At 34.8% G+C, this 12,625-nt stretch overlaps 2 protein-coding genes across 4 annotated transcripts in view; one reads left to right on the top strand and one right to left on the bottom strand.

The window, feature by feature from the left end:
* LOC107657564 (protein-tyrosine sulfotransferase 1-like) overlaps nucleotides 1-12,625 on the top strand; it is a 68,027-nt gene that overhangs the window by 45,796 nt on the left and 9,606 nt on the right. For 2 of the 3 annotated variants that reach the window (XM_016445708.1, XM_016445707.1), the window contains exons 4-6: nucleotides 3,810-3,860; nucleotides 5,122-5,187; nucleotides 6,022-6,092. In XM_016445708.1, coding sequence (XP_016301194.1) covers nucleotides 3,810-3,860; nucleotides 5,122-5,157 — 87 coding nt within the window. In that variant the 3' untranslated portion in view covers nucleotides 5,158-5,187; nucleotides 6,022-6,092. The remainder of the gene's footprint in view (nucleotides 1-3,809; nucleotides 3,861-5,121; nucleotides 5,188-6,021; nucleotides 6,093-12,625) is intronic. The other variant, XM_016445709.1, reaches the window with a different exon arrangement.
* LOC107657565 (small G protein signaling modulator 2) overlaps nucleotides 9,164-12,625 on the bottom strand; it is a 51,202-nt gene continuing 47,740 nt past the window's right edge. Inside the window, exons 21-24 of the mRNA XM_016445710.1 lie at nucleotides 12,143-12,252; nucleotides 11,918-12,014; nucleotides 11,640-11,807; nucleotides 9,164-10,165 (exon numbers count right to left, since the gene is read on the bottom strand). Of these exons, the coding sequence (XP_016301196.1) occupies nucleotides 10,077-10,165; nucleotides 11,640-11,807; nucleotides 11,918-12,014; nucleotides 12,143-12,252 (464 nt within the window). The 3' untranslated portion in view covers nucleotides 9,164-10,076. The remainder of the gene's footprint in view (nucleotides 10,166-11,639; nucleotides 11,808-11,917; nucleotides 12,015-12,142; nucleotides 12,253-12,625) is intronic.

Raw genomic sequence — 12,625 nt, 5'->3', positions numbered from 1 at the left:
TCACTACATTTTTGAATGAGTATCTGTACTCTTTACTCCACTACATTTGAAATGAGTGTTGCAGTTACACATTACATTTTGCATGTACCTAGCTTTTTCTGCAGCAGTTTATTTCTGCTATAAAAGACGTGATACTGCCTATTACAGGTCACTGAAAGTACTGCATCTTGTGCGTTTTGCCCTTACCCAAACTTTTCAACAAGGCTACTTTATGTGCATGCGAGTTCCTTAGCAAGTATTTGTGGATCACAGGTGTTTTATATATAAGATGAGGACATGACTGCAGCCAGCAATGAGGCCCAAACCAGCACATCCAGTGCAAGAAGACTTTTTAATTTTACTTAACATTATTTTATTTATCCATTATACTGAAGAGACCTTTTTGAAGGATATTGTTTTTTTGTTATGTAATTTTGAGGTGTTCAGTTTTATTTTGGTTGTAGATAATAAACGTGATTGCTCTCCTCACAAATCAACTCTTTCTTGTTTTTGTTTCATGCTCTCTGTGCCTTGCCCTGGACTTTTATGTCACTTCCTGTCTCCCGTGGTGTTTGTAGTCAGTTTGTAGTCGGTTTGTTCATTGGTTCCCCTTGATTAGTCTCCACAGGTGTGTCTTATCTTGTTAAGCTTGTCTAACCCTGTGTGTATATATAGCCCTAGTTTTTCTTTAGTTCCTGGGAGTTGTCAAATGTAATGTTTGTCTGTTTGCCAGTCATTCTTTCTGTTCTTTGTTCCCTTTGGCTTGTGGCTTATTGTTTGTTCTAGTTTTTCATTAAATACCTGCACATAAATGCTTGCCTCTGCCTTTTCCCCCAGCTTCTCCACAACATTACAGTTTTTCACGGGCATGTCTCTTTGACTAGTGCATTTTTTGAGCCTGTATTTAGTATAAGTAAAATACGTAAGTACTGTTAAAATCAGATAATCTTAAGACTTTTACTCAAGTTGTTTTGAAATTGGTTATTTGTAACATGTAGTGGAGTCATTTTCACTGTAAGGTATTTGTACTTTTACTCAAGTATGGTTTTTAGGTATTCTTTACACCTCTGGTCCCATTACATCAGCGCTGAAAAATTCACTTCTTGGTGGTAGTGAGCCAAACAAATGTCATACGAGATCTTGTTGTCTCAGTTTGTGTGTCACTGCTGTTAAATCCAACATAGAGAACCAGATATGTCATTGAAGCAAATACAGACCTGCTTGTCAGATGCTTGTTTTATGGGGATATGAAGGAGTGTTTGGGGGCAGGATAAGATAAAATATACATTTTTAAACTTTTGTGTTCTACAAGTTCTACTCATTCATCAAACAAAATGAATGAACCAGATCTAGTCACAGCCAAAATATGTGAGCAAGAGTCTGTCTGTCTTTCTCCTAACTATTGTTTGTTCTCCAGCCATGGTGATACGACTTACGAATCCTCACCTCTAATGCAACATTCACAGGATTTAGTGTGGCTAACAGTCTTGGACGAGTGATAGATTATTACGAAATGGGAAATGGGAAACATGCACGCCTTTCTCATTGCGAATGAATTCCATTCAGGCTCTGAACCGCAAGTTTGGCTAGCCAACTCGACTCTAACCCCAAATGAACTCGCTTCCTTCTACACCCAATGGCTGAACCCCCACCTCTTGACCCACCAGTGATACCAGCTCTCTTTAACCAGCAGCCTGGAGACTCCTCTCGGTCTGAAGTCTTGCGTAACAGTCATATCCCATGGTTGAGCTGGCTTAGATGGGGAGAATGAGCCAAATTCACTCAGTTCCCCTTTACAAAAGAAACCCAAACACCCTCAGAAAAAAACGACATATTTTCAAAATCAGCCAGTCGTATGTAATGATTTGTGTATGGAAGCCATTTATAATTATATTGACTGTTTCAGATTCTCTTTACCGTAAACATGCTTTTGAAATCATTTACATAAGAATCATTGTTGTGTTGGAAAAGAGAACGATGGAGAGCAATGAAATGGAATTATGGAACTGAATACTTTTTTTTTTTTTTTTTAAGTTGGACTTTTTTTATGTGACACTGATTAAAAACAAGACAAAGTCACAACCTAATGGCAATAAATGTCCATCTGATTGTGTAATAAGGCTGAGTATCCATACAGATTTCCTGCTTTGATTCTGATTCACAGGCTCTTAATTCAGCTCTGTTCAAAGAGATTCTGATTCATTTGGGTATATTTCTTTTATAATATAGCTTTTTTTTTTGCTTCAAAATCAGACTACACAGTTTGTGCTGTGTATTTATTTTTTTTTATTATTTACGTAAAAGAACTGATTTGTAAGAGTCATTTATTCATGAATCAGACTACACCGTTTTTGTATTTTTTATTTTTTTTTTATCCACTAAAAAGAACTGGCTCGTAAGAGTCATTTTTTCATAAATCAGACTACACAGTTAGTAGTTTTTTTTTTTTTTTTTCATTCACACAAACAAATTATGTAAGATTTTCATTGCCATTAAGGTAGTACACGGGTTTTCAAACTTAATGCAAAGAAGATATTTTGTCAATTAATATATTCATTTATTATGATTTTAGCACATTGAAAATAAAGTAAAAAAAAAAAAAAAGTTTTGCAAACAATATGTTGTCTTATATTAAATCATGTTTAATATTTTTCCTCATATTTAACTGCCTTTATAGTTTAGGAAGGTACATAGTTTAGATACAGTACATAGTTTGTACTTAGTAATTTTATTCATGAATCAGACTACACACTTTGTACTGGTTTTTTTTTCCCATTCACTGAAAAGAACTGGTTCGTAAGAGTCATTTGTTCATAAATCAGACTCCACAATTTGTACGGTATGTTTTTGATTCACTTAAAAGAACTGGGCTGCGTTTCCCAAAAGCATCGTAAGCTTAAGTTGATTGTAGAACCATTGTCACCAATGGAGTTACGATCAACTTAGGTTTACAATGTTTTTGGGAAACGCAGAGCTGGTTTGTAAGAGTCATTTATTCATGAATCAGACTACCTTGGTCATGCTGAATGTTTTTGATTCACTGAAAAGAACTGGTTCATAAGAGTTTATTTTTTCATGATTTGGCTGAACAAGAGATCCTGCACAAATGAATTGAGGGGTTTATAAGAAAAACACCTTCATAGAGCTCTAATAACTGACAGCCCCAGCAGCAGTGGATAAAGATAAAGAGCTTCAGGTTTCTCGCAGTCTAGACCTGCCACAGCAGAAAGGGTTTGAAAATAGTGGATCAATCGGCAAGTTGCCTGGCTTCTCATCAGGTCAGCTCTTCTTTCCTGTGGCTCACAGACATACCCAAAAACCTGCATGAGCTCTAGAGCTAAGCTTAGAAAGCCAGGAAATGAGATCAGCTGGATGTGTCTTAATTGGAGATTGTACTGGGTGCTTCTCATACCAACATTCAGTCTGGCTCTCATTCATTCTCACAGTCTTTCACTCTTTCTTTCATCCCTGGATAGAGCTCGTGAATTTTGTGAAGTTAGACACCCTGGGAATTGACACACAATATCCTCCTAGCAGCGCGAGAGAGCGGTTCACATAAGAGGACTCCGTTTTCCGTTCAGCGCCAGACTTTTCATTTGGCCACATTACTGCTTTCTGGAGGCATATAAAATCGTTTGTATTGATACTGTTTAGAAGGATGTTTTTAAAGATTAAAATGACTTCAGGTAGAGAACTAAAAACAGAAAAGGGAAGAGTCTGAGCTTTGAAATGTGTAATGAATGAGTAGTGCCCTGATTTCTGTGGAAAGAGTGTAGTTCCTGTGTTTGCACAGTGTGACAGTCTCTAAAATCAGCTCTCTGTTTTTCCAGGTCTTTAAGGATGAATTTCAGCTACCTGATTTTCTTAAAGAACAAACACAGGTATGGTAGATATTCTGCCTGTCCTTAAGCTCTTCATAATAAATGGCTTTTTAAAATGAATTTTGTTCTTCCTATTTTTTTTTCTTCAGTAAATAAAATGGTGCTCATTTAATTCCACATCTGTTTCCACCCATTCTGATTCTTTGCTCTTCACGTAATTTCTGATCATAATGCTAGTTAATAAGGTGTCCTGTGGTCTCCTCTAGCCTGTGCTCCTCTGATCTCATGTTTTCATTTTTTGATCTGATCACATTAGCTGTAGATCTGTGGCCTCATTTCAAACACTCTTCCATAGTCACAGGCCGGTGTGCTAACTACGAGTCCTATACTGTCCCCTCTTGGACAGATGATGGTACAGCAGGTTTTTGAGTGATTTCATAGCGTTAGTTTTGATCTTCAAAATATGAGTAAATATGTAACTGATTTTATAAGAACACAAACAAATTATGTAAGGTAGTATGTAGGGTATGGAAGCCCGTTTCCACCACTAAATAAAAAATAAAACAAGATAATTGCGACTTTTTATCTCACAATTCTGACTTCTTTTCAGTCAGAATTGCATGATATAAACTTGCAATTGCGAGTTATAAAGTCAAAATCGCGTGTTATAAAGTCAGAATTGCAAGATATTCTGGAAAATTACACAATTCTGGAAAAAAAAAAGTCAGAATTGTGAAATAAAAAGTCACAATTACCTTGTTTTATTTTTTATTCAGTGGCGGAAACGGGCTTCCATAGTAGGGTTTTTCAAAATTAATGCAAAGAAAATATTATTTCAATTAATATTTCAATGTATTATTATTTTATTACAGTGAAAATAAAGTAAAAAAAAAAAAACGAGTAAAAACCGCAAACAATATGTTGTTTTTTTAATTGCATCATTGAATATTTTTCCTCATATTTAGCCGCCTTTATAGGAAGGGCATGTCTTGCAAGATGTTCATCATATTTGGGGGTCCTTGGTGTCAAAACGATTTGAAAAGCACCTTTAGAGGGTGTTGAGAAGTTTAAGAGGGTTTGAGTTGCTGCGATTCAAACTCTACGACTAAAGAATCACTAAATACAAATGAACATGCTCAACTCGACTCACATGCACTCTCATCAGATCTGCTCTTCTGATCTCAAGAAGAAATCAAACTTAACATCGCTGAAGGAATGCTCAGAACAATACAAATACAGTGAAAACTGTTCATTCACACAGTACACTTGGCTGTCCTGTATTGTGTCCACACATGTGTAACAGATGTTTCTCTTATCGCAGCTTCAGATGTCCCCAGAAAAGCCAAACCCAAGTTAGGAGGAGAAGACGAGAGCTTTATCAGTAGAAGTGAGCTATTATCATCTTTACTTGCAAACTTTGCTCCCTCTTTGTTTTGAATCATTTTTACAGTATAAGAGTAATTTTAAGGAAATGGTGCCGGTTGTGCTAGAAAAATATTATTATTATTATTATTAAAACAAAATGTCTGTGGTATTCTGAAAATTGCAGAAATTGTTCATTATTTGATATTACCACCAGTGATACCAGGGATGATTATTTGACATTATTTGATATTTCTGGCATCATATTTAAAGTATTATTCCAGAAACAGATTTATATTAAGTCTTAATATATTTGAACCACATGGTTCAAAGACAGAATATTGCCACATTCTTTGATACATTATTATTATTATTATTATTATTAACAACAACAACAATAATAATAAAAAAAAATAATAATAAATTGTATTACCTGTATTTTAATTTTAACTTCCTATAAAACACATTAAAAGTATTGATGAATGGGGGAAATATTCTGGGAATATATTAATGAAAATAACAACAACAACAAAAAGCTAAACATTTAAAAAATCAAAATATTTTTGTAGTTTAATAATACTTTAGCATTTTATATGTAGTCAAATCTATCAAAGAATGTGAGAGTATTCTGTGAATTTGATCAGTATTGTTTTAAGTCATGAAGAAACATTTAGCAAACAGACGTCACTGTTTCCTGAGAATCATTTGTATGTTGTATGTGTTATTTTACGATACTCATTGTGAAAGCATCATAATATGGCACACAGGTCTTCATCTGCTTACGTTCTGTCACATCAGTAGAGGTGACGGTGACGTAGCTGCTCTTTTACTCAGCTGCTGCGCTTTTGCTGTGTTTCAGGGCTGAGTAGAAGCAGATGCCGTGGGACCATGATGGACTTGCATCACCCCCGCTATGCTGGGACCTCGACAGTTCTGGCCTTTGATGTTGTACTGTAACAATTGTGGCCTAAGAATGTCATTGCTGTTCTGAATTTTGTGTTTTCTTCTTTTCTTTTAAAAAATGTGTTTTCTACACTGTACTCTAATTTTCATTAATTTTCCTGGCTACACAAACCTGTGATTCTGTTATAAGAAAATACAGTGGATTTAATTAGCAGCAAGGAAATATTTATGGAGGAGCGTTAGCTTTAGAAGATGCTATTTTAATGTTGTTTTTTAATTTTTATTTTCATGCCTTTGTAACGTGCAATTCCTTGGGTACTGAATAATGTGCAAGACTTCAAATCTTGTGTAGAGATAGACATGCATTTTGTTCTCTGCATTCACAATGGAGTGACCTTATGTACATTGAGAGCTGTAATAAATGAGCTGCCAGTGTTGAACAGAAGAGGCTCACTTGACATTTTCTCCATTGGCAGAGAAGCGCACATCGGTGATGTTTGATGTTGTTTTTACGATTGTTATTTTTGTACTTGTGTAAATCATAATTATGTACTCTTTTATTTCTTTCAATGAAATAAACCCCTGAGCGCTGTTGGCAGCCAATGTGCTGATATTAGTCACATTCTTATATTAGCAGAAGGAAACCAGGTGCCTCATTCACTTACAGTATCTAAAGACATTTGTGCGCCCTCTAGCGGTTACTCTGATACACTGCGCACATTGTCTGTGCTACTTACATTCTTTTATATTTTATACCGTTTAAAAGTTTGGGATTAAGATTTTTAAAAGAAATGTCTTATACTCACTAAGGCTGCATTTATTTGCTCAAAAAATCCAGTAAAACATAATATTGTGAAATATTCTGATTTAAAACTTTTCGTTCCTGTGATGGCAAAGCTGAATTTTCAGCATCATTACTCCAGTCCTCAGTGTCACATGATATGCTGAATTAGTTCTCAGAAACATTTATTAGGATGAAAACACTTGCGATGCTTAATATTTTTTTTGGAATCTGTCTTTTTTTTTTTTTTTTACAGGATTATTGAATGAATAGAATGTAAAAAAAAACAACTATTTATTTGAAACAGAAATATTTTGTAACATTAGAAATGGCTTTACTGTTACCTTCTGTCAATGTAATGCATAAATTGATTTGAAACTACATTTTAAATCTTATTGTCCCCAAACTTAATATTTAAATATTTTATAATATTTATAATATATTTTTTGATCTGCTGTTTAAACTTCTAAGTTATTCAAAATGTACACTATTAAGTGGAACAGACGGCTAAAAAAAAAAAGTCTGCATATGAAAATGTTTTAATCTTAAGGAACAATTTTTTTCCCCATAATACATGTACATTCAATGATACATCCGTTACAATGCATACTTCATTCTGATGTTGGCGTCCAAACAAAAATGTACATATATATTTTAAACGATTAGAAACCAGTGCACAACGTTGATAAAGGACATAACAGTCAACAAGTAACGAAGGTTTCCCACATTTCAATTGTACAGCTCTCCAGATTAGCCCAGTCTCTAAAACCAAAGTAAAAAATAGAGTCTGAAATACAGCTGACAGTAGTGTCCTCATAGAAATCCAGGGCTTTTCTCTTTATTTACAGTGCAATAATACACAAGGAAAGGAGGATAATAAATGTATCACAGTAGAAATTAAAAGAAATTATTTGTCTTTTATACACCTAATCAACAGTCTTTGAGATATGGTTTTAACATTGCACATGTGTATATGTTTTAGAGGCTTTGGTACATGAGCTCCTGTCTGAAGTAAACCTTTCATAAGGGCTAAAACATCTCTCGCACGCATTCAACCAGAACCAAGAACAAAAGGAATTGGCAAGATTTGAGGCAGTGACCAATAGTCACATCATAAGACCACTTCTCCCATAATCTCTGTCAGCTGTTAGAATAAAGTACAGTTGGTTTTGGGATTTGAAGCTGTTTGGAATAGCATACTAGCATACTACTACTTCTGCAGTATATAGTACGCATACTAATGTGTGAATTGTCTGTATGCGTGAAATACCCTGATGACCAAATGTGTAGTTTATATCAGCACCCTGCATGGAATATTAATATCCCACAATGCAATGTGCTTGACTTAGTCCATTTCCAATATATCATTTGAAGAAAATGTCAAAAGTTAAAATTTCAACTATAAATAACTTTATTTCCAAAATAACGATTGGATGTCACACTCTGCACCGCATACTGCATTTTTTTTCACATACTATTCAAGAACAAATAGTACGCAGTTCTGTGTGAAGTATTCAGTTAGCTAGTATTCCATTGCAAACAGCCTCAGGCATCAATTACATGGAAGAGTGTATGGAAGTGAATTACACTTAAAAATGTGCAACTAGTATGCAATGTTCCTTTAACAAGAGCAGTGAGACACATTAGATGATATACAGCCAAAACGTGCTAAAAGCAGGTCAAATTTAGTGACATTTCTCATTTAAAATCCAATTTTTGAACAGTCAGATCAGATTCAAGTAGTTCTTTTTCATGATTTGGGACATCATCAGAGTTGCAAAATGATAAGTGCGAGTAATCAGTAATAAAGATTGGAATGTGGAAAAATAACAGGATACTACTGTTTAAAAGATTGTAGTCAGTAAGATTTGTTTTAATGTTTTTGAATATTACAGTAATATTGTTAAATATTATTATAATTTAAAATAACTGTTTTCTATTTGAATATGTTTTAAAACGAATTTATCCCTGTGATGTTAAAGCTGAATTTTCAGCATCATTACTCCAGTCTTCAGTGTCACGTGATTCTTCAGAAATCATTCTAATATGCTGATTTACTGCTCAAGACAGCAGCTGTGCTGCTGAATAATTTTTGTGGAAACCTTGATACATTTTTATTTTTCAGGAATCTTTAAAAAAAAATAGAAAGTTCAAAAGAACAGCATTCATTTGAGATAGAAATCTTTTGTAACATTATAAATGCCTTTACTGTCACTTTGGATGAATTTAATGCATCCTCACTGAATAAAATTTATTTATTAAAAAAAATAAAATAAATCTTACTGACCCCAACCTTTTGAACAGTAGTGTACAGTATATGCAGTGTGAACAAAGCCAACCAGCATCTAAAATGTGACACGCTAAAGACTAATTAGTTTCGTCACACTCGTCTCATCAAGTGGAAGCAGTTTTCTGACCCGTGGAAGAGCCTGGACCCTTTCCAGACTTTAGGACACTAAGGGAAGTATAGTGACCCCTGATAACACCAATCACTCAGAAGCATCACGGGTGTCACGGAGCGACAGATTCAAAGTGCAGAAGTATGGACGCAGGTCGTGAAACGTGTTACAAAGGCAACGCCAACTACTTTTATTCCAAGACCATCATCATCACCATCATCCGAAACATCGAGGGAATCGTACAGAAGAAAAGGGGCAATAGAGACGCTAAACAATAAAACAAGGCATATAAATACTAGTACAAGATTATTGGCACAGTCCTTTTGGTCACACACTGTTTGGACGACTTCTTCGTGGCTTAGATATTATTTAAGGGAGCTGACGTAACGCAACCTCGTTTGAGGATTCAAAACTGTGCTCAGCTAAACTGTTCGACGCCGTTTTTTCTTTCTTTCAGAAACACCATCGTCACCGCTAAGAGTGGAATAGTTACTGTACATTTAGCGGCCATTAGGGAAAGGAAACAGTTGTCACCCCTGTATGAGGCTTCCCATTTCTTATAAAAGCAGATCTAAAAGGACCTGATCGGTGCGGTGTGTGTGCTGGAGGCGTGTACAGCAAGAAAGGAAAAAAACCTCAGTCACAGTGTGCTCAAACACCACGAGCATGCAGACAACGCCAGGGTCTGACACAACGGCATTCTGTGGCAGGCAAACGATATTAAGAGACGTCGAGGCAGATCCCGGGCCAGTCTCAAGCCTTGGGCTGTTGGGAACGAGAGAAGGAGATTCGGCCAGGCAGGACTCGGTGGGCGGCAGCCTACTCTTATTCTCACTTGTTCTCGATAAGGGTCTGCACTTTGTGTACCAGCTCCCGCGCTATTCGGAGAATGTGCTGCACGTCGTGGCGCTCGGCCATCTCTGTTAGAGAGGAACACAAAGATTTTTGATTTAAGATTGATTTAACAAACAATTACTCAATAGACTGATACTTTCAAATGGCCACATGCTGCATTTCCGGTTTAAAACTTAAAACTGTTGTGCTGTGATATTTTAAAGCTGAAGTTTGTCATTTGTGACCCTGGACCACAAAACCAGTCATAAGTCGCTGGGGTATATTTGTAGCAATAGCCAAAAATACATTGTATGGGTCAAAATTGATTTTTCTTTTATGCCAAAAATCATTAGGATATTAAGTAAAGATCATGTTCCATGAAGATATTTTGTAAATTTCCTACTGTAAATATATCAAAACTTAATTTTTGATTCGTAATATGCATTGCTAAGAACTTCATTTGGACAACTTTAAAGGTGATTTTCTCAGTATTTCGTTTTTTTTGCAACCTCAGATTCCAGATTTTAAAATAGTTGTATCTCGGCCAAATATTGTCCTATCATAACACATACATCAATGAAAAGCTTATTTATTCAGCTTTCAGATGATGTATAAATCTCAATTTCCAAAAATTGACCCTTATGACTGGTTTTGTGGTTCAGGGTCACTTTTTTTGTTATGTTTTCTTTATATAATGGTAAAACATCTATTATAAACGGTCCATAAACAAGGGTTCAGGGATCGCCTGGGGGGCTGCAAGGAGATGCTGGGTGGGTCAGCAAAAAAAAAAAAAAAAAGTAACAAATTATTTTTATTTAAAGAATATCAAAGCTAGCGTTTTAACGGAAGATATTAATTTAAAAAAATATATGTTTTAATGCATTTTTAACACATTTACAGTTTTTGATAATATTATTGTTTCATTCTGCTTTCTAAGGACTAAAGTTGGAAGTAATTTATTGAGAAATGCTATGAAAATGGAATAGTATTTTTGTATAATTGAAAGTATTTTCTTCTATTACCTTCAGTATAATGACCAAATAAAAGCCAATTATTACATTTAGGAAACAACAATTATAGAATCAAACTTTATATTATTTTATTATATTTTTAAAAAATAAATTCTAAAATACTTGCAATAAATACTCTCTCATTCTTCAAACAACGTTTGCTACAAGCAATTTCTCTTTCAAATAAATGCTGCTCTTTTGAATTTCCCATTCATTAAATAATCCTAAAAGAAAAATAAAAAAATCACAGTTTCCACAAAAATAATAAGCAGCAATATCAGGAATAAATTACATTTTAAAATAGATTAAAACAGAAAACAGTTCTTTTAAATTGTAATAACATTTCACAATATTCCTGTTATTACTGTATTTTTGTTTTTAATTTTGTTGCTTTCAAAAAATATTTTGTTATAACACATTACTAACATTGAACAGCGGCCAATGGAGAAAGTTGGCTCAACCAATGGCGTGAGTTTGGGGAGCTATCTGTTCTGGTTAATCAATGGAAGTGGAAATGGAAAATCTGTTCAGCTCTGTTCAGTTCACTCACCATTAAAGAACTTGATGATGTCAGTGAAGTCCATGTTGTTGTCCAGGATAATGTCCCTGTACACCTCCACCAAGGCCAGTGCAATGAACAGGACAAAGTGCTTGGAGGAGATGCGAGGGGCGACCCAGATGACCTCCCATACTGCAAACACATCCTCATAGAGTAGCTCTGACAGAGACACGCAAGATACACAGTACGTTAAGCAATGAAGGTACAATCTGAGATACAGTATCTTCACTGTGTTTGAAAACACACAGGCTCTATTTCAGTGTTGTTACCTCTTTTGAAGTCCAGGAGGAACCAGCGGTAGCAGAAGTAGAAATGGGTGTAATCTCCATTCTGATGCATGAGCTCAAACAACTCTGAGTCAAGGATCTGAGGGGAGAGAAAAAAAAAACCCTCAATGTTCAGAACTCATGATGTCACAGATGGCATCAGAAGAACAGACAAATCAGAGCGCTGACTCAGGCAGGAAGAGGGAGAAGAGTCACATGTCATGTTACCTGTATTAGTGACCTCATATTGGCAAAATGAGTGTCCATGGCTCCTCCAGTAGGGAAATTCTGACTCATTCTTTTCATTAGCTGAGTGAAACAGCTGTAGGCCAAGCCCTCTTTAGGGGGATTAAAAAGAAGAGAATATAATTATAAAAATATTATATTTTATATAGAAGTGAAATTCTGACTCATTCTTTTCATTAGCTGAGTGAAACAGCTGTAGGCCAAGCACTCTTTAGGGGGATTAAAAAGAAGAGAATATAATTATAAAAATATTATATTTTATATAGAATTTTAACCTAAAATATTCATGTTTAAAAAAGTTTTAAAATACATTAAATAGATTTAAATATATGAAAGTTAGATATTACATCCAATTAGGCCAATCACTTCAGAGTGTGTTAAAGAGAAGGGAATATAATTATAATAATATTATATTTTATATAGAATTTAATCTACATTCTTTTTATTGAAAAATTATATATATAT

Source organism: Sinocyclocheilus anshuiensis, unplaced genomic scaffold (assembly GCF_001515605.1).
Source record: "Sinocyclocheilus anshuiensis isolate Anshui unplaced genomic scaffold, SAMN03320099.WGS_v1.1 scaffold255, whole genome shotgun sequence".
NCBI classification, from domain to species: Eukaryota; Metazoa; Chordata; class Actinopteri; order Cypriniformes; family Cyprinidae; genus Sinocyclocheilus; species Sinocyclocheilus anshuiensis.
This window is presented reverse-complemented; position numbering and strand designations above follow the sequence as displayed.